The sequence below is a fragment of the Anguilla rostrata genome, chromosome 18 (assembly GCF_018555375.3).
Source record: "Anguilla rostrata isolate EN2019 chromosome 18, ASM1855537v3, whole genome shotgun sequence".
Taxonomy (NCBI): Eukaryota; Metazoa; Chordata; class Actinopteri; order Anguilliformes; family Anguillidae; genus Anguilla; species Anguilla rostrata.
The window spans coordinates 744,630-765,347 of record NC_057950.1 but is presented as its reverse complement, the minus strand read 5'-3'; the positions used below and the strand labels follow the sequence as shown (position 1 = coordinate 765,347).

Sequence of the window (20,718 nt, the reverse complement as noted above, 5' to 3'; positions counted from 1 at the left end):
GGGGGTCCAGAAAAATATCTGATTACTATATTTAGAGTAACAGTATCAAAGGCGGTGGCAGTAATAGTAGAAGCAGCTGTAGCAGAGGTAATGGTTCTCGGAGTAGTGGTGTTAGTAGTAATAATGGTGGCAGTTGTAGCAGTTGTGTGGTTATATCTTTTCAGTGTCACAAGTCCTCTTACTCAAAGTGCCTTGTGCTATTTGACTTGTGCACTGAAGCCTCTAAAAGCATTTACTGTACCCCACCAGGGGTGCATGTGGCTGCATGCCTAACCCATAAAGCCTGGGTTTCATAGTAAGACTGTACTTCATAGACATGCCTCATGCCTGACATATACAGCACCTGAGTCACAAGGAATTAAGTGCGGTTGCCACAGTCAAATGCTTCAGAAGGGGAAAGTCGTGAAAACAGTCTGATTCTGATAAACGCGGAGCAGTCATGCCCAAATCCCCGGGTTCCCTGCCCGGCGCTTCCTGGAGCGGGCCTTCGGTGTAACGAAATAAAAGCAGCAAACATGAGGCATTTAACCACAACGTTTGTTTGGAGATGAAATGTCTGGAATTTGGCAAGCCTGCAAACAGCAACATGCCCTTTCTGAGTAAGCTCCCATTAATGAACACATCACTGCAACAGACTGTGGCAACGTGTTATTTTCACAAATAGCTACTTAGCTACTAATTCGGCTAATCAGCTGGAAAAACTGTTACATCTAACACCAGAGGACTCTTTCTGCTATATGCACATGATTTCTAGTCGTGTCAACTTTTTCTATAAGTTTACCAAGTACATACCCACATTTGAGTGTCTGATTAATGCACAAGCAGGAATTAGGTGAACTTGCAAACTCAAAGTCAAACTGCCACAAGCCTTTTTAAGCCTTTTTAACTTTGTCGATTTTGTTTTTTAGTACCCAAACCAAAGCGGAAGGACTGAATTTCAGTGATGGAGTCTCCTTTCCGCCACGAGCGCCAAGTAGCACCAAGACGATCGCTGTGCCCCGGTTTCAGATGACAGACTGGTGATGCCATTACCCCCCCCCCCATTACCCCTAACCCTAACCCCCCCCCCCCCATTACTCTGATCTGATCAGTGCTACTTCCTGGGGTTGCTATGAGAGGCAAGCACCTCAACCTGAGCCCCAAATGACCTGGACCGCCATACGGTAAGAAACATATTTATCAGTTCAACATGCAGATCATTTTCAGCAGGGGAACCCCGTTTATCTTTCATGCAGGGGGGGTTTATCATTTTAACCCACCGGCTGGTTTTTATTACGACACACTGATCTGAGATGGGATGCTGGGTAAAATCACACGCCGCCTTTCAGTCAGAAGGAAAACACAGTCACCCCTGGCCATGAAATGTACGCAGCTTTGAAACTGAAATCCACCCCCCCCCCCCCACATAAAACATAAAAAGCACAAAGGCCCTTCCGTTTCAGAACATACATCCAAACAGCTTCAAACATAAACCTTTACAAGTACCCTGTAAGAGGAGCGCTTCAGACATCGCTTAATGTGTAGCTACATCAAATTGGAGCTTGAAATACAGTGTTCTGGAATGTTCTGAAGTTAAAAAGTGAAAAAAAAAAAACTAAAACTGAAAGGCGCATTGCGAAACCATTGTGCTGCTTGCCCTGAGCGTGCAGTTCAGACGCTCGTCCAAGGCAGATTTGTGCGTGCTTAGCATGTCCAAACAAGCATTTTCCCAGGGTTTCGATTTCTCCTGTTTCCCACTGCGGGGGCCACTGTGGAGCCTTTTCCCACCGAACGGTTCAAATCATGCACAGAGCTAAAAACACGATTTAAAATATATTTGAAAAAGGAAAAAAACAGACACTTTTTAGGTTCTGCTGGGTGGCTCATCCTGCTAAGGCCCTGTTCTACTGCATGGATGGGCCACTCTGTCTGCTTTCAAATGCGTTAACTTGGACTGTATTCACTGCTATGAATGTGATGTTGGACATTCCAGATTTGGTAAAAAATGGAAAGGCATTGAAAAAGAAAATAATAATTTCAATTGTTTTCCTTGAAAACTCTATTTATTTGTCATTGAGTTATCTGTCACTACAAAGCTTTCACAGTATATGTAGCTGTAATACATTGAGACATTTGATAAAATGTGTAACTGTAAAATAAATAATCATAATTCATAAGTACTGTGATGCAAAACCACTGTAATTAAAGATCAAATCACTTTGTTTGTTTAAGGCACTTGGGTACGTATCACTAATACAACTGATTAAGCCCTAAAGGCCTGTGTTTCAATGGCTGAGTTTCACGGCCTACAATCTTATCAGTTCTGGTAGATGCGTTTTTTTCCTATATCATCCTATAGCGAGCCGGGCCTGAGAAAGTGATGTTAGCTGTAAAATCCTGCAGCTTGTTTTCTCCACGCGGAGCGCAAGGTTACGTAAGGTTCCCGCCCGCGATTCTGTCCGCGCGGCTTGTCCCAATGAACTCGATGCGCGTGACGAAGCACGGAGACCGCCTGCGGGAAGAGTGGGTCAGAGGTCGCGCTGGCCTACTGTACGCCTCTGCGCCCTGCCCAGGAGCACCGGGGAAGAGTCTGCACCACATCTGCTCCCTTCTTCCTGACACCTTGGACCCCCTCCAATTCGCATACCGCCCCAACAGATCTACAGACGACGCCATCGCACTGACAGTGCACACCGCCCTCTCCCACCTGGATAAAGGAGACACCTATGTGAGGATGCTGTTTATAGACTACAGCTCAGCATTCAACACAATTGTGCCTGCTAAGCTCGTTCCCAAGCTCAGGAACCTGGGTCTGAACACCTCCCTCTGCAACTGGATCCTGGACTTCCTGACGGGCAGACCCCAGGTGGTGAGAATGGGTAACCTCACCTCTTCTGCACTGACCCTGAGCACCGGAGCCCCTCAGGGCTGCGTACTCAGTCCCCTCCTGTACGCCCTGTTCACGCACGACTGTGTGGCCACACGCAGCTCCAATGCCATCTTCAAGTTTGCAGACGACACCACCATCCTGGGTCTCATCTCCAACAACGATGAGACCGCCTACAGAGAGGAGTCAGTGTCTTGGCAACATGGTGCCAGGACAATAACCTCTCCCTCAACGTCTGCAAGACTAAGGAGATGATCGTGGACTTCAGGAAGCGACGGGGGGGGTCACGCCCCCATTCACATCGACGGAGCTGAAGTGGAGAGAGTCTCCTGCTTCAAGTTCCTCGGTGTGGTCATAAATGATAACCTCACCTGGTCCAGGCAATCAGACGCAGCAGTGAAAACTGCCCAAAAGCGCCTATACTTCCTGAGGAGACTCAAGAAGTTTGGAATGTCTGCTAAGACCCTCATCAATTTCTACAGGTGCACCATCGAGAGCATCCTCACTGGCTGCATTACTGCCTGGTACGGCAGCTGCTCCGCTGCTGACCACAAAGCCCTCCAGAGGGTGGTGAAGACAGCGGAGCGCATCATTGGCTGCCACCTCCCATCTGTGCGAGGCATCTACCACACACGATGCCTCAGGAAAGCACAGAAAATCATAACAGACTTCAGCCACCCAGGCTATGGTCTGTTCTCACTGCTGCCGTCTGGCAGACGCTTCCGGAGCATCCGGGCACGGACGACCAGACTCACAAACAGTTTTTTCCCTCAGGCCATCAGGCTTCTCAACCAGCAACATAAATCCCTGGGATCACATTGATCACATGTCCTCCTGTGTATGCTATGTACGTTCAATGTACAATCTTATGCACATATCCATCAGCACTCCTGCACTTTATATATGGTTAATATTTAAATATTTAATACTCCTATTCCCACTGTCCATATCCCCCATCTGTACAGGCTGGTACTTATTTGCTGTTAATATTTAACACTTTGTTTAATATTATGTGTATTTTTATTATGTGTGATATTTCTTTGATATATTTTAGATATTTTTGATATTTTGCTTTTGCTTCTACGTAGTTGCTGCCTGCCATGTCACAAGAATTTCTTTGCTCAGAATGACCTGTGTTATACTGTGCACTTGACAAATAAAAAACACTTTGACACTTTGACACTTTGAGTCTGAGGAACCGCGGGGCTTACCTGCGGGCAGTCTTTGATGTAGTGTCCCTTGTTGAAGCACAGGTGGCACAGGTAGTTGGGCGGCGGCCTCTTGCTGGGTTTCCGCGGCTCGGAGGAGAGGGACAGGTCGGAGAAGTGGTCGGTCAGCGAGCTCAGGCCGTCCACGATGTTGTTGAGGGAGCCATACGGCGAGCCGCTCTTGTAGAGGCCGTTGTTCAAGGCCTGCAACGATCAGAGGCACCGTGAGCACGACCGCTGCTGGCCACAGCAAACGCACAGAAACACAAACGACCGTTAGGTCGCCATAGTAACGACACAGTGGACACACACACGTGCGGTAGATCTGCCAGCTCTGTCAGCAGCACACATGGCAGTGATTTCGGGATTCCTGAACCTCTACGGGAGAATATGCTCCCCAAATGACAGAGAAAGGAAGGGCTGTCTCGGTGAGCTGATTCATGTGACCCTGCTGTGTAAGGAGAGGGGTGCAGGGTTCAGTAATTGAGGGGCGCTCAAACTCGGTCCTGGGGGTCCCCCTGTGCGTGCTGGTTTTTATTAAAGCCAATCTCATGCTCAATTAAGGTAGTTACAAACATGTGTTCAGGTTCCAGTGTCTTTTTTTCCCCTTAAACGTTTTAGCACAGCGGATGTTTGGCCCACTGCCATTTACTCAGTCTTTGAAATCTTCATTTCCACAAATGGCTTAACTCCAGGGTCCAGGTGTCCACGCTTTCAGTAATTAGGAGCCCATTGCTTTCCCCCGTAAGTCTGTAAATTCATCAGTTACAGTACAGCGTTTAAGATCTTTCCAACAGAAGCTTCTTCTGCCCTGTAGCACACTGCAGAAAGTGGTAGTTGATCTGACTGGTTGCCAGCCCTGGGACATGACTAAGGGACAGTTACTCCACACGGCATGCAGATATTTCTGATATAATCAGGCCTCAAGAGAGTAAATAATCCCTCAACAGACCTCAGAAGTGTGTAATTAAGAGCGGCTAACAGCTTGTTACAATTCAAGGGGATGCAACTATGGCTGGAACAAAAAGCAAGGAGCCCCAAAACCAGGTCTGAGAACCCCTGAATACCTCCACAGAACAGAGTACAGGAGGGCACGCGGTGAGGGAGATCTGCTGGGTCACCAGGGAAGGGAGAGAGTGATTGAAAACCAGCGGAATGGAAAAGGAAGCCACTTCCAGCTCCTGGCAGTGAAATGCAGTCAGCGGTCAGGGCCAGGTTTGGGAGCGGCGGTCTGTGTGTTCAGGCTCTCTGTGTTCAGGCTCTCTGTGTTTAGGCTCTCTGTGTTCAGGCTCTCTCTGTGTTTAGGCTCTCTGTGTTCAGGGTCTCTGTGTGTTTAGGCTCTCTGTGTTTAGGCTCTCTGTGTTCAGGCTCTCTCTGTGTTTAGGCTCTCTGTGTTCAGGCTCTCTGTGTTCAGGCTCTCTCTGTGTTTAGGCTCTCTGTGTTCAGGCTCTCTGTGTTCAGGGTCTCTGTGTTCAGGCTCTCTCTGTGTTTAGGCTCTCTGTGTTCAGGCTCTCTGTGTTCAGGCTCTCTCTGTGTTTAGGCTCTCTGTGTTCAGGCTCTCTGAGTGTTTAGGCTCTCTGTGTTTAGGCTCTCTGCGTTTAGGCTCTCTGTGTTTAGGCTCTATGTGTTTAGGCTCTCTGTGTTTAGGCTCTCTGTGTTTAGGCTCTCTGTGTTCAGGCTCTCTCTGTGTTTAGGCTCTCTGTGTGTTTAGGCTCTCTGTGTTTAGGCTCTCTGTGTGTTTAGGCTCTCTGTGTTTAGGCTCTCTCTGTGTTCAGGCTCTCTGTGTTTAGGCTCTCTGTGTTTAGGCTCTCTGTGTGTTTAGGCTCTCTCTGTGTTTAGGCTCTCTGTGTGTTTAGGCTCTCTGTGTTTAGGCTCTCTGTGTGTTTAGGCTCTATGTGTTTAGGCTCTCTGTGTTTAGGCTCTCTGTGTTTAGGCTCTCTGTGTTCAGGCTCTCTCTGTGTTTAGGCTCTCTGTGTGTTTAGGCTCTCTGTGTGTTTAGGCTCTCTGTGTTTAGGCTCTCTCTGTGTTCAGGCTCTCTGTGTTTAGGCTCTCTGTGTTCAGGCTCTCTGTGTTTAGGCTCTCTGTGTGTTTAGGCTCTCTCTGTGTTCAGGCTCTCTGTGTTTAGGCTCTCTGTGTTTAGGCTCTCTCTGTGTTCAGGCTCTCTGTGTTTAGGCTCTCTCTGTGTTCAGGCTCTCTGTGTTTAGGCTCTCTGTGTTTAGGCTCTCTGTGTTTAGGCTCTCTGTGTTCAGGCTCTCTGTGTTCAGGCTCTCTGTGTTTAGGCTCTCTCTGTGGTGCTGAACACCGCGAACACAGAACAGCGCTTATTAGGTTTGGGCAGATACGGCCTGAATGGCAATCGCGCCAGAGAACAGGGGGCCTTTTACTCGTCCTGTTCCCATTGTTCCACACAACCCACACTTCTGTACCAGCGGGGGGGGGGGGGTTAGGGTGACACGAGAGATGACTCGGATTTTGGATTTTTTCACATCAGTGAAAAAGCGGTTGACAACGACCCCGATTCTACCAGCATTTGTCCTTAACTCTGACCTCCAAATAAAAGCAAATCTTTTTCAGTGAACGACGAACTAATGAACTGTCCAAACTCTTAGTGAGGTAAAAACAAACGCATTTAAGTTTTGACTTAAAGATAAGGAGGTTTCACAGAAGAATAGATCTGACTCTGCCTGAGCAAAATGCTGAACAGGCCTATAGTGCTGCCCCAGCAGCAGCTGCATTACACAGCTGCGTTACAGCGTTGTCACGGTTTAGAGAACGCTACTGCATAGACTGCATAGCCTATGCGCTAGAGGAAACAAAGTCAACCAACACCATCGTCTAGAAACGAAACGCAGGGGGCTGTCGGGTGGAGTATGGGGGTGTCGGGTGGAGTACGGGGCTGTCGGGTGGAGTATGGGGGTGTCGGGTGGAGTACGGGGCTGTCGGGTGGAGTATGGGGGTGTTGGGTGGAGTACGCAGCTGTCGGGTGGAGTATGCGGCTGTCGGGTGGAGTACGCGGCTGTCGGGTGGAGTATGGGGCTGTCGGGTGGAGTATGGGGTGTCGTGAGTAGTGCTGTCGGTGGAGTTGGGGTGTTGGTGGGTAGGCTGTCGGTGGAGTACGTGGGTGTTGGGTGGAGTACGTGGGTGTTGGGTGGAGTACGTGGGTGTCGGGTGGAGTATGCGGCTGTTGGGTGGAGTACGTGGGTGTCGGGTGGAGTATGGGGCTGTCGGGTGGAGTATGGGGGTGTTGGGTGGAGTACGGGCTGTCGGGTGGAGTATGGGGTGTCGGGTGGAGTACGGGCTGTCGGGTGGAGTATGGGGCTGTCGGGTGGAGTATGGGGGTGTCGGGTGGAGTACGTGGCTGTCGGGTGGAGTATGGGGGTGTCGGGTGGAGTACGGGGCTGTCGGGTGGAGTACGCGGCTGTAGCGGCTGGTAGTATGGGTGACCTGACGCGGCCGCGCTGCGCTGCGGGTGGGGGGCCGTGCGCGGCCCGTGGCCTCGGTCCGCCACGCCTCACTGCGCACCAGCGAATCCTCCGCTGGACCGGCGCCAGACCCAGCCGCTGTGTGGTCCTCTGGCGCCATTCGCCATGAATGAGCAGCATCGCCAATGTGCTAACGTGCTAATGTGAGCTACATAGCAATCGCCTGGAAACACTGTATTAAGGCAAGGGGGGGGGGGGGGGGAGTTAGGAGGATTCGAGGGCCCTGACTTACAGGGGCCCTCAAAAAAGTCATTGAACATATGATTCTCTGGGGTGGTGGGGCCTTTTCATGGGGCCCAAAATCCCTGGTGGCGCCCATTACACATAATCCTTCCCAGGTTTTACTGAGTGAAGTGTGGCTGCAGCGAAAGGCCATGCAGACAGTTGTGGTATTGTGTCTCCACAAATCACGGTGATGAAGCCACTTTCATGTTAAGGGCCTACCACCAGGAAGCTCAGCTGATGGACTGCCGAGGGTAGAATACGCTGCGGCCGGCCAGCAATGATTTATCACGACATCATTTAGGGAGGAACCCACAGGCCTACACCAGCAGCACATCACTCATAAAATTAATATATCCACCGTAAATATCCCCCACGGAAAAAACCACATCTGCACCGCGTAATTTAGAGAGCCAAGAACAAAAGCATAATCTGGAGATGACACACACTTGGCAGCGTGTCGCCAAAACAGCCTCTTTGACAAAGAAACGGACCCCTGGAAGCATCTGCTCACCATTTACATCTGTCCTGCAGCATGTGTGTGACTGTCCAACAAAAACACAGTGACCGCATATTGCTTTCAGCTGGGAATTGAAAATGGCGAGTATCGGTTTCACATTATGGTGGAACACGCATGGCCATTAATCAGCTGCAACTGTTACATCAGTCGCAGCAGAGCAGGTAGCATACGCTGTAAAACTAAATGCCAATCTTACTAAATGAACTGAGAACTCTCAACTTTAAAAAGGAGTATGTCATTATTATAACTCAATTCAAAAGAGTGAGAACAAGTTTAATTTAAAAGATAAAGGCCAGTGAATACTTTGAACTGTTAAAGGTGGACTATGCATTATTGCCCAAGGTAATCTGTTTCCTCCAGCTGTTTCAGTAAATTTAAAATGAAAAGTGCCAGACTCTCAGCGCTGTATAGGTATGGGGCATGCCGCCCGTTGGCACACCTGCCACCCCACATTTTTGTCCAAATATACTGTAAAACCCAAGCGAGCCTTAAACGAGTGATAAAACACTGAATTTAATGCTTTTTGTACCTGAAACTGTTTTATTTTTTCCGTGCTTGCTTTTCTATTGGCTGTGAGTGGACTGGGCGGAGCCTCTGGCCCGCCGTGTGACCACTTCATTCTTCCTCAGTGGACGGGAGCTGGACCGAGGCGAACCGCTCTATTCAGGTTATAAAACCCAGCGGGAGACCTTTTCAGCCCGGCAGGCCCCCTCCGCTACGCGCGCCACCGAATCGCCGTGCTAACACACGAGCACTAAACCACGGCACAAGGAAGGCTTATTAACCCCCCCCCCCCCCCCCGCACCGGCACTCCCGCTGTCCGCCTAGCCCGCCTCTTTTCATTCGCTGACCGGTTTCTCGTGGACGGGACAAAGCTCCGTCGGAGGGGACGGAGGAAGCGCGCTGGTGGTTTTTTAATGACCGAGTTCGCAGCTGCACTTTCTCTGGCGACGCTTAACCCACCCGCTCCCGTGATAACCCCCGGGGGAGCAGTCTGAGGAAACGAGACCTAGCCCAGCAGGAGCAGACTGGAGGAGTTAAAAATATAGGCTATATACACTATTCAGCTATTTTGGTACTGACACGTATTGAAAATTTTCCTATCACCATACCATATGATAGCTGAATCAAATTAAAATATATTGGTAACACACATGCAGCCTATATATAGTTGAATTATACACCAGGTGTGTTGGCAAAGACACAACAAACGATATGTTGGCTCACATATCTTTAAACAGACTTTGATCATATTCCATTCACGTTCAGATTCAATTCAAGAATATAAATGACGCCATTGAAAGCAACTGCTGTTTGGTCAGTTCAGATAGCACGACGATCTGTCCAAAGCCTCTGTGTATTTAAGGAATCTCCAATGCTATAATATAGTTAAATACAGTTAAATGCAAAATAACTTTAATTTGAGGGTATTTACAGCTGTCTCGGGTGATCTGTGTGAGAATTACTGCCTCTTTATGCAGTCCTGTCCCATCCCCAACGAGCAGTCCTGTCCCATCCCCATCCCCCCGTTTTAGGGGAGCAAAGTAATTGGACAATTTGCTGCTCAGCTGCTTCTTTGCCAGCTGTGTGTCTTGGCGTCATTAGCAGAAAAAGCTAACAAACTGTCTAGAGTTGACTCTAGACGTGGAATAAGCATTAGGAGTCTGTTCAATATCAGGAACAAATACGTTTGAATGCCAGTAAAGCTGACCATCATGAAGCTGAAAATGATAATAAATCTAATAGAGACATAACCATAACACTGGGTGTGTCAAAATCAATGGTGTGATACATTGTTAGGAAGCAAGAATGCACTGGTAAACTCAACAACAACCTGGTAGACCACAGAAGACCACTGTAGTGTATGACTTAAGAATACTGTCAATTGTGAATAAAAATCCCTTTTCAACTGTTGAACAGATCAAGAACACTCTCCAGCATGTGAGTACAGATGTGTCAAAGACTACCATAAACCTCCTTTTTAAAAAACTGCAAAAAAACTATAGAGTTGTTGAACAATGTCTTATGGACAAATGAGATGAGTGTTAACCCAGACCAAATTGATGAAAAGAGGAAGGTGTGGAGAAAGAAAGGAACTGCTCATGATCCAAAGCTTCTCCTCATCTGTGAAATGTAGTGTTATGGCTTGGGCATGTATGGCTGCCTCTGGAACTGGCTCACTTGTCCTCACTGATGATGTGACTGCTCATGGCAGCAGCAGGATGAATTCTGAAGTGTACAGAAACATTTAATCTGCTCAGATCCAAACAAATGCCTCAGAACTCATTGGACAGTGCTTCAGCTTGCAGCATGACAATGACCCAAAACACTCCACTAAAGCAACCAAGGATTTTTTCAGGGCCAAAAAGTGGACTGTTCTTGATTATTTCAGATTGTTAATTTGTCCAATTACCTTTGCTCCCTTAAAATGGGGGACCTATGTATGAAAAGGGCTGTAATTCCAACAGGGATCACCCGATACAGATGTAAATACCTTCAACTTAAAGCTGACAGTCTTCACTTTAATCTCAGTCATCATTTCATCTCACATCCAATGTGCTGGAGCACAGAGCCAAAAAAAAACTCTGTCCAAATATTCATGAGCTGCACTATAGATGCCTCAGCTCAAATTTAAAGAAAAAAATAACTAGCATTCAGGCTCAGGGGTGTAGCTTGAAATGCAGGGCCCTGGGCACATGCAGTCCCAGTGGGCCCCCGTCCAGGCCTTTTGACCCCCCCCCCCCCCCCCCACTGTGATGCGCCAGACCAAAGCCTGGCTCCTGTGCTGAGCAGTATTGGCTGGGGGCTGGGGGGTTGGGGGGTATTAAAGGCGACTGGATGAGCATCTGTCTCAGGACAATGTTTGTACAAGCCTAAGTGGGGGGGTGGGATGGGGGGGGGGTCAGTGACTGCGGTGTTTAGGTCATGCGCCTCTCTTATCTCACTGCAACCCCATCCTCCTCATCTCATTAAACTCACGGAGCTACCTCACACACGCGGTGCGGCTGTTTACACACGTAAGGGGAACTTCTCCAACACTCAGGCCGCCACTGTTTCCTCCTTTAAGGCTTTCATAGGCCTGCTGTTTATGAAGTAAAACTGAAGCATTCTTTCCATTACATTCGTTTCAAAGTCTGTGTTTTAAAGCCCTAGTTTTGACTCATCAAGCCGTGATCCAATATAATACTTTTCCACAATTACTGTGTATGGCTAACTATTGGTTGTCACTGTTTTTACTGTTGGGAGTATTGTGTATCATATTTTTCATATTTCTGTTGTACATGAAGTTTAAAATGCAACAGTGTACATAACAGTGCAAGTAAAATATGGATACGTTGTTTGTGTAAAGCAGAATATCAGATATGCAAGCTGTAAGAAAATACAGTTTTGGCAGTTCTGATATGTTATTCTGGGAATATTCATTGCATACAGATAATCTGACAAATTTAACATCATCAACAAGACTGCATCAGTAGGCCATTATGAAGCAATGTTAGATATAGCGCACTAACACAGTAAATGCCCATTATGAAGCAATGTAGATATAGCGCACTAACACAGTAAATGCCCATTATGAAGCAATGTAGATATAGCGCACTAACACAGTAAATGCCCATTATGAAGCAATGCTAGACACAGCGCACTAACACAGTAAATGCCCATTATGAAGCAATGCTAGACACAGCGCACTAACACAGTAAATGCCCAGTGTTCATTCAACCCTTGGTCCAACTCTGGACATTTTACTGTTAAGTTAAGTGCAACGATGACTTTTTAAAAAAGTATCTGCAATACGAACAAAATGTCTGACGCTATATTACCAATAATACTTCATCTGGTGGTTCCTCTCCAATGCATTTGTATGACAGCTCTCCGGGTCTGTTTTTATCAGACCAAATTCACCCTGTTAAAGCTCATTTGCATGCAGACCACGTGCCCAGACGCTTCTACGTGCTGTACATTCTTCAGCGACCGCCACCGCATGTGCACGTTCATTAACAAATTAATCCCTGTACAATTCAACAGGAATCGATAGAAAAGACACTCCTACATGGATACTCAAAAATGCCTCACCGGAAATGACAAATTTGGTTGGTGACTAAAATACAGTACCTGGCTTAACGCTACACCACTGGGTCACTTTCTAAGAACCATGAATCTAAATGTCACTGGTCCCAAGTGCATATAAACCATGAAAGTGTGTTATTAAATTGCATATCGATCAGTGAATCCATTTGTGGGGTTTTTTTTTATCTCAAAATTTTCTAAAATATATACATTTCTTTTTCCTCTCCATAGTTTACTTCTGCGATACTTAGCGTGCGACAACAGCATTGTTGTTCCTTGTCTCTTGTATTATTTATCAAAGAGACATTTGTAAATAATACGAAAAGCTACGATACGAACAGTCAATTTTTAAAACACATTTATGGTAAAATTTGGAATGACAAAACGGTTTCATAATCTGACAATCAACTATTAGCTAAAACTAATAGGGTCTAGAAATAGTGGACTATGCAAAAATAAACGCCGCTCTATTACAGCCAGTTTCTAAGTTCTGTGTGTAACCGGGCAATTGCTGCAAGAACCCGTTAGATTTACTATAGCCTTGGCGAAGTTTTGCGATTCATACCGAGGATATCATGGCGGTCCTGTCATTTGCACAAATCCGCGAAGGTTTACTTCAAACATTAACCCAACCGAATTATTTGTAGAGGTATGAGAGTAAACACAGTTTAGCTAACGTGGCATTTAGCCCACATTTCTTCCGTCATGAAACCAGTAGGCTACGCCAAGCCGAAGCAGAGCAGATTACAGAAAGCAAGAAAACACAACTCTCTAACCTCGTTCCTTTGCAGCTGAAAGAAGTTGTTGAGATAGTTGGAATTTATAGAGGAGCTCAGGTCGGCAGCGGGAGGCTTGGTATAGTTCAGATCCGGATGGGAAGAATTAGTCTCTGGTCTGAACGCCTCAAAGGCACTGGTCTGGTGGGTGTCTTGTAAAGAAAGATATACCCAGTTTAAGAGCTGTGCAGGCTGGTACACAGAGGCACTGGTGTCTATGGCAGACAGCAAGCTCATCTTTGAAAGGCTGCTCGCTTCTCCACCGTTACTTCTAGGTAAATCACAACTTCGGAATCTTGCTGTAAGTCACTTGGATTTGCCTTCCCGTTACTTGCTTTCCCCTCCCCGAAAGTCTTGCCCTTCCTTTTCTTCCCGATCTCAGCCGCGTGCAGGGATCCCGATCCCTAGTCTATGGTTACGCAAAAGCCATAGCTGTAACATGACAGTATAAAAAGTTTTTAGCCACAGCCTAGTGTCCGCTATCTCCCTTTATTTGCGCTGCAACATCAAGGGGCTCATTGCATATTCTGGAGAGTGAGAAGTGCGTCACAGCCCGAGAAAGCAAATGAGAGAGCGAGTTTCATCTTATTTGCATAGTGATATATTCATCTTTAACGTAACTGGACACCCACCATCATTTTAATAACCATACTGTCCACCCTTTAACCTAGGAAACCATTGGCTCAGCTGGTGAATATTAATGAGAACAGCTGATCGGAGCATCACTGGAACTTCTGCATTCCAAGAGCGGAAAGCTGTCAAGTCAACGGCGGAGGTAGAATTATGTGCAGTTTTGTGTACGGTAATATGTATTTGGAATATATTGAAAAATATTTGGCAAAAAAATTATTTGGTTAGCTATCAGATCCAACAAATAGAATATGTAAATTGTTGTGACTATGAACTTTCAGGTGAGTTATTACTAGTTTGGCCAGTTAGAATATAGAAATTGTGGTAATGTAGTGATATAGTAATATAGTAATTGTGCTCTCACCTATTGTGCAACAATTACAGCTAGTTAAATGTTGGTGTTATACTGTAATTAGACGTGCATGAACCCAGTTGATTTACTTCTCTTTTTCAAACGCAGTGAAGCATAATAAAGGCTCTTGAAAGCATTGTAAAATAGTATTAGTAGAGTAGTAAAAAGTATTAACAATTGATGTCTTTTTTATAGGCAACAGCCTGGAATGTAAGCTGCCATGTTTCACAGATTTCATTGAATGGGGTAAACAAATGGTTTTGTTTGTTCAAGGACAGAGGTGAGATTCCCAGGACCCCCCCACCCTTACCCTGCACCCCCAGCTCACACCCCTACCCTAACCCCACACACACACCCAGGAGAGACCCCTCCCCTCTCTCCTCTCCTCAGCCACAGCCTGAATGCGAGCGCTCCTTTATTTGGGCTGTAGGGGGCTCTGCTGGAGGCCAGTGGAGCTCTCACCTTTGACGTCTGCGCGTCTCAGATCAACCGCAACAGAAGCTTTCTCACGTCTCCATTTCCCTCTCCTGGGTTAATTTCATATTCTAAAATTAAATTCCATGTTAAAACAAACTTAGCAAATAGCAAACTTATATATTGCAAACTTGTAGCTTCCATGTTATAGCAGAGTATTGGCCCCAAGGCTCAGTTGGTTAAATATAAAGCGTGCTAAATATTGCATTTATGGTCCTAGGGGACTACATATTTATAGAAAAATGTAACCATTAATGTACTGTACATTGCTTTGTATAAAAGCATCTGCTAAGAAATGTGAGTGAGTGAGTGAGCATGTGTGTGCACATGCGTGCGTGCATGCGCGCATGCATGCGTACGTGCATGTGTGTGTGCGCGCGCGCATGCGTGTGTTTGTGCGTGCCTGTGTGTATTTGTGTGTGTGTGTGTGTGTGTATGACCCAGAGAATCAGGGTCATCAAAGCACAGGTAAGACAGACCTGGGCCTAAGGAGTAAAATGTGTTCACATGGCTGGATGACTTCTGCTTGGGCTCCAGTAAGTGGATACGCAGCCGCTGGTCTGAACATAAATTAAATAACCGCACCTAGAATAAGAAACAGAGGGTGGAAGGAATGCTGGAGTTGACTATCTGGTTTATATATAGGAAACTGGTGCTTTTATTGAGTGTGAGCACAAGCATTAACATTTCGCATTTTGGACATTTAGAAAATCCAAAGTGACTTGCATAGCTAACATTTTTCTGTGGTATCCATTTATGCAGCTGGATATTTACTAAAGCAATTAAGGATGGGTGCCTTGCTTGAGTGTACAACAGCTGTGCCCTGGCTTGGGTCTGAACCTGCAACCTCTGGATTATGAAAGGTATTTCTATTGCTATCATACCTAATAATAATGTAATGTAGTGTAATAACAAAAAATTCTATTACTCGATTCATATTATACCTTTAAAAAATGGTGTGAGAAGGTATCCCAAAATGTATATATTCCAGGCATGTGGAGACAGGGAAATGACCTGTCACGAAAAGCTTAAGTAATGCATAAGTCGCTCTGGATAAGAGCGTCTGCCAAATGCCTGTATGTAATGTAATGTAATAAGTAACATAACATGCTGTTCAAATGGCATAAAATACAATACAAACTTCTCTGATGTTCTGTTTGTGTTTGATTCTAAGCATTAAAAAGAATGTAGCGTTCATAGACCAAATCTCATGCAGCGTATGAACTGCTAACTTAATAAGTGTACTGAATTCAGACCTTGTGGTCAGTGTGGGCTGAAAACCTTGCTGGCTGATTTGGGGAACGCCGGTGAATCTGCTTGTTCACGGAATAGATGGGCCAAGAGTGCAGGCTTGTGGCTCAGAGAACAGATGACTGAAGCACTTCCAAAGCCTGAAATGAACTGCGGAAAAGCAAAAAACATTGGCCTGCTCTAGCTCCAGATCTATCCACAGATCTACAATAGATCTATCCACAGATTTAACCACAGATTTATCCACAGATTTATCCACAGATTTAACCACAGATTTATCCACAGATTTAACCACAGATCTGTCCGCATTACTGCTGAAAGCCAGTGCTGGGATGAAACAGGTCTGAGGGGCTGAAGCCATGTTCAGGACCCTCATGTAATCACATCATTCTGCCACCAACATGGTTAAAGTCAGGTTTATACGGGTCTGGCTGTCACTGATCCTAAATATGGAGAGGTGTTGTAAATTTGGCAATGTACGTTTGAGGGAGGCTTTATATATGAGTTGAGTCTCCAGTTGAAAGCTAAAGGGGGGGGGGGTGGGGGGAAAGGGGGGTTCAGAGTCAAAAGAGGAGGCTGCAGCTGCTCTCATGGAAATAGACATTCTGTTTTAGACCTGTCCTGTACATCAGTGTCTGAGGTAATATAAGCGCAGCCTGAGGAGTAAATGTAGCTCGTAAAACGAAGAATGACAAGTCACCCTTATAGGGCATCCAGAGTGGGTCTATCAGAAAATAAAGTCCAGGGAATGACTAGGGTTGGGTGTGGCGTTTATAAATGTATTTTAAGGAACCAGCTGAACATTTTCCTTAGGGTTCATTTTCACATACCTTATTCCCTGAAATTCGATAGAAAAAGAAACCCTAAAATTTCATACTTGAATTATATATATATATTAAGAGATAACTGAGAGGATATTACTGGTTATTCTTTCTGAGAACAGGCCAAGCTGTCCTTTTGACTTGTTATATAAAACCACAAAAGAGCACGTTTCAGCCGGTGTAATTGCATGTCGCAATTAACAAAACAACATAGAAAATATGGTGATTCTACACTGCTGGTCTGTCAGTCTGCATCTTTCAGAAAAAGCCTGTAAAAAACAATGTTTGTGGGACTAAAAACACTGAGTTACATACTGTGTGTCATGTGTTAGTCAGAGCCAGACAAATTTATTAATCAAACTACAAGTTACACACACAATTCCTAACATGTATGCATTACACTGTAGATATATTCCAATATTGTATTCTAAATTTGCTTGGTATTATATTTTGGCCATTTTAAGGTGTCTGTTTAAGGGTGTCTGTCGTGTGACAGTAATAATTCACTGACTTTCTCCCAGTGATTCACTTCTCCTTTTGACTTGACTCTTCCTCTCCCTCTGTTTCTCTTCTCTTTCTGTCATAGTCTCCACTTCGGAAACACTGAGGCTGTGGTGTTTTAGGGAGCAGCAGTAGGAGGTGCAGTGTTTTAGGAGCAGCAGTAGGAGGTGCAGTGTTTTAGGAGCAGCAGTAGGAGGTGCAGTGTTTTAGGGAGCAGCAGTAGGAGGTGCAGTGTTTTAGGGAGCAGCAGTAGGAGGTGCAGTGTTTTAGGGGGCAGCAGTAGGAGGTGCAGTGTTTTAGGGGGCAGCAGTAGGAGGTGCAGTGTTTTAGGAGCAGCAGTAGGAGGTGCTGTGTTTTAAGGAGCAGCAGTAGGAGATGCAGTGTTTTAAGGAGCAGCAGTAGGAGGTGCAGTGTTTTAGGAGCAGCAGTAGGAGGTGCAGTGTTTTAAGGAGCAGCAGTAGGAGGTGCAGTGTTTTAGGGGGCAGTAGTAGGAGATGCAGTGTTTTAGGAGCAGCAGTAGGAGGTGCAGTGTTTTAAGGAGCAGCAGTAGGAGATGCAGTGTTTTAGGAGCAGCAGTAGGAGGTGCAGTGTTTTAGGGGGCAGCAGTAGGAGGTGCAGTGTTTTAGGGGGCAGCAGTAGGAGATGCAGTGTTTTATAGTGATGTCGGAAGCATGAAGCATTGAACTTGGGTTGAATTAAAGTTGCAATTACATATGTTTGCCGGGTGAGGGCAGAATTGCACAATTATGTTCAGTGCTGCGCAACCCTGCTCCTGGAGATCTACCGTCCTGTGGGTTTTCACTCCAACCCTAACAAGGCACTCCTCATTCAGCAGCTAGAGATCTCATTAGATGCTAATTAGTAGAATCGGGTGTGCCAGATTCGGGTTGAAATGAAAACCTACAGGACGGTAGATCTCCAGGAACAGGATTATATTTGTTCTGGTTTGAGTTGAGTGCTGTATGGGAAGAACAATTAAACAAAAAAAATTAATTAATTAAAACTGATATTTTTACATTTACGTTGTTTGTATATTGATTACATTTGCCAGATACTTTGTACTTCATAGATTGAAGTTTGTAGAAGGGATGATATACATTAAGCAGTGATATTTTTATTTCGGGACACATGCAATGTTAGTTTGCTGTACACAGATTAGTTTTAAGGGACCTTAGTCCAAATAAGTAGCAACGTATCAATGAGATAATGTGTTTGCTTAAATAAAAATATTAAATTACACAATTATGTTGTGTTTTTGCAACAAGACATAACTGGACCATGTTTTCCAGAACCCTGCACTCAAAGGCCATGGTTGTTTGGGTTGTTTTCTGATACTGTTGCAGTCAGTGTGGCATGCGGCTGAGTAAGCGTGGAGGACGAGCTGTCAACAACGCAATCCAGTGTTTTAACCTCACGAGTGAAAGGTTGTCTGTGAGCTCCGTAAACACATCTTAGCCTGATTCCGAAGCGCGTCAGGAACTCAGACTGCTCATCCGCCAGCACGCCAGAGAATCGCGCCAGGATAACGCAGGGGTTGCGGGCAAAAAGGCAAGCTCATCGCTCCCTTGTCTAAGAAGGTCCGCATCAGCGGCTCCGCGGAATGAGCGAGGCGCACCCCGCCCGTCTGTGTCCTGTTGCCGCGGTCTCGCGACGGCACAGTGCCAGAACGGAGACGTCCAAGCCGAGACGGGTCACAGCAGCTGCTGTTACAGAGCCTTTCGTTCCAAAACACAGACAGTCCCAGTGCTGATTGGTCAGAGGAGTACAGGTAGGCTGACCAAACATCCTCTTTTTTCCAGTCATTTCTTCTTTTTGGGACCAAAACTATGCGTCATAGACAGGATTGCTAAATGTGTAAAATAGTCCAGTTAGGTTTTTCCTCAGTCTGTAGAGCGCATATAAAGAAACAGAACACCTGACAACCCTAGTTCTCTTAAAAAAAAATCCAATATGTGGTCACCCTAATGTAAGGTACCAGCATGCAAGAAACTCTTGAGTGTTGTAGAGCTATAGCTGCCTAAGAATTGGAAGAAGCCACACCCCACATTGTAATCAGATACTTATGATAAGAGATATTGTCAAATGGGTTGGGAATGGGCTGTCTAATGACCTGGGAATAGGCTGGGACTGGAATGGGAATAGGCTGGGAATGCCCTGTGACTCTCTTCACTCCAGCGCTCCTGACTGAAGGTTCTGAATAGGCCTGAGGTCCTGACCCTGGTTCCAATGAGAGAGCTGGGACCAGCAGGGCTTTGCTGGGGAGAAGCCCAGAAGGAAGCAGCAGCTTATGACCCTTCACCAGAGTCCATCAGCGTCAACACGTGGCTGACAAATGCCATCCAGTCACGTGACCAACGTTCATCCAATCACGTGACCAGATGTCTCTCTCAGGACATAGGCCCCACCTCAGCAGCTGAAGAGTTGCACCCACAGTAGCCTTCAGCAAGCTGCCAGACAGACGTAGTTCAATCACCTTCAATCATAAAACTTGAGAGCGTTAGATAACGAGTGTGTTTGAATTAACACAAATTATCTTTTTCTTCTGTTATTTGTAAATGACTTGGGAATGAATGTTGTATGTCACAAAATTTGTTGTCTTTAAGTACTCTTCTAATTAAAATGAACTTGGCTGCTATTGGTAGCTTCCTCCTGAGTTTGTATAAATTGATAATGTTAATACATTAACTAGGTCCCCCATTGTTAGAGGAAGTCCATAACCAACATCTGAGGCAGATAAGTCAGAAGAGCAGATTCATATTTAAATGACTAATACCTCCTTTTAAGAAGGTTTTCTCTTCAGTTTACTCTAATAGCAATGCTACCAGGCACATGTTTACTGACGGATATAGTTGCCAGGTTCCCAGGTGCAAACAAACTCCCCCACAGGATGTACATGCAACTGGCGATCCCAGTAAATGTGAAAACACAACTGAAGTCAAATTAGTGCGCTTGCATCCTACATCAACAGCATGAGTTAGCACGTGGATGATGGCTGTGTAGTGCGATTAGTCCATTGGCTGGGTCTCTGGCTTTGTGGGCTGATTGTATATCTCGTTCAGAGCGGCTGGCTAGGGCTGTGGTTCTGAACCCACAGCAGCCCTATCCACATTACATAGGCTACCAGTAGATGCAAAAATAGTGCTTGTCAGTGTGTTCCTCACATTTTGGGACAAATTCATGTGTGGAATGGATAGATTAATACATGGATTCATTATACAAGGTTAAAGTAACCTGGTCCATGCATCGGTATTGTACCCACAATTCCATTTGCCTTTTGACAAACGCATCTTTCTACCACACCTTTGAGCTCAGGGGTCAGGTGCCTTAATTTGGCCCTTTGTATCTCACTTTAGCCTCAGCTCTGGGGCACATTGGCACTGTAAAATGCACTCCAGGCGTGAGAAGCATACCCACCGGAGGCACTTATGCTCACACCTCTGATTTTATGGGTAGCTGTGATCTACTTGTGATCTACCTGCGATCCACCTGCATCAGTGGCGTGCAGCGCGAGCACTGGCCGAGGAGCCAGGCTGTAGGCCGCAGGGTG

General features: G+C 45.9%; 1 protein-coding gene and 1 long non-coding RNA gene across 4 annotated transcripts in view; one reads left to right on the top strand and one right to left on the bottom strand.

The window, feature by feature from the left end:
• Positions 1-13,666, bottom strand: part of LOC135244660 (zinc finger CCHC domain-containing protein 24-like) — a 52,561-nt gene extending 38,895 nt beyond the window's left edge. For 2 of the 3 annotated variants that reach the window (XR_010327026.1, XM_064317126.1), the window contains exons 1-2: positions 13,143-13,664; positions 4,078-4,278 (exon numbers count right to left, since the gene is read on the bottom strand). Coding sequence is in view for 2 of the 3 variants with exons in the window: in XM_064317126.1 (XP_064173196.1) it covers positions 4,078-4,278; positions 13,143-13,379 (438 nt within the window). In the remaining variant the exon portion in view is untranslated. Of the gene's footprint in view, positions 1-4,077; positions 4,279-13,142 lie in introns of all 3 variants that reach the window. The other variant, XM_064317125.1, reaches the window with a different exon arrangement.
• Positions 13,667-18,003: 4,337 nt separating this feature from the next.
• LOC135244875 (uncharacterized) lies at positions 18,004-19,806 on the top strand. Its single transcript, XR_010327081.1, has 2 exons — positions 18,004-18,939; positions 19,347-19,806. It is a non-coding gene; the product is annotated as an uncharacterized LOC135244875 (long non-coding RNA).
• Positions 19,807-20,718: the final 912 nt, after the last annotated feature.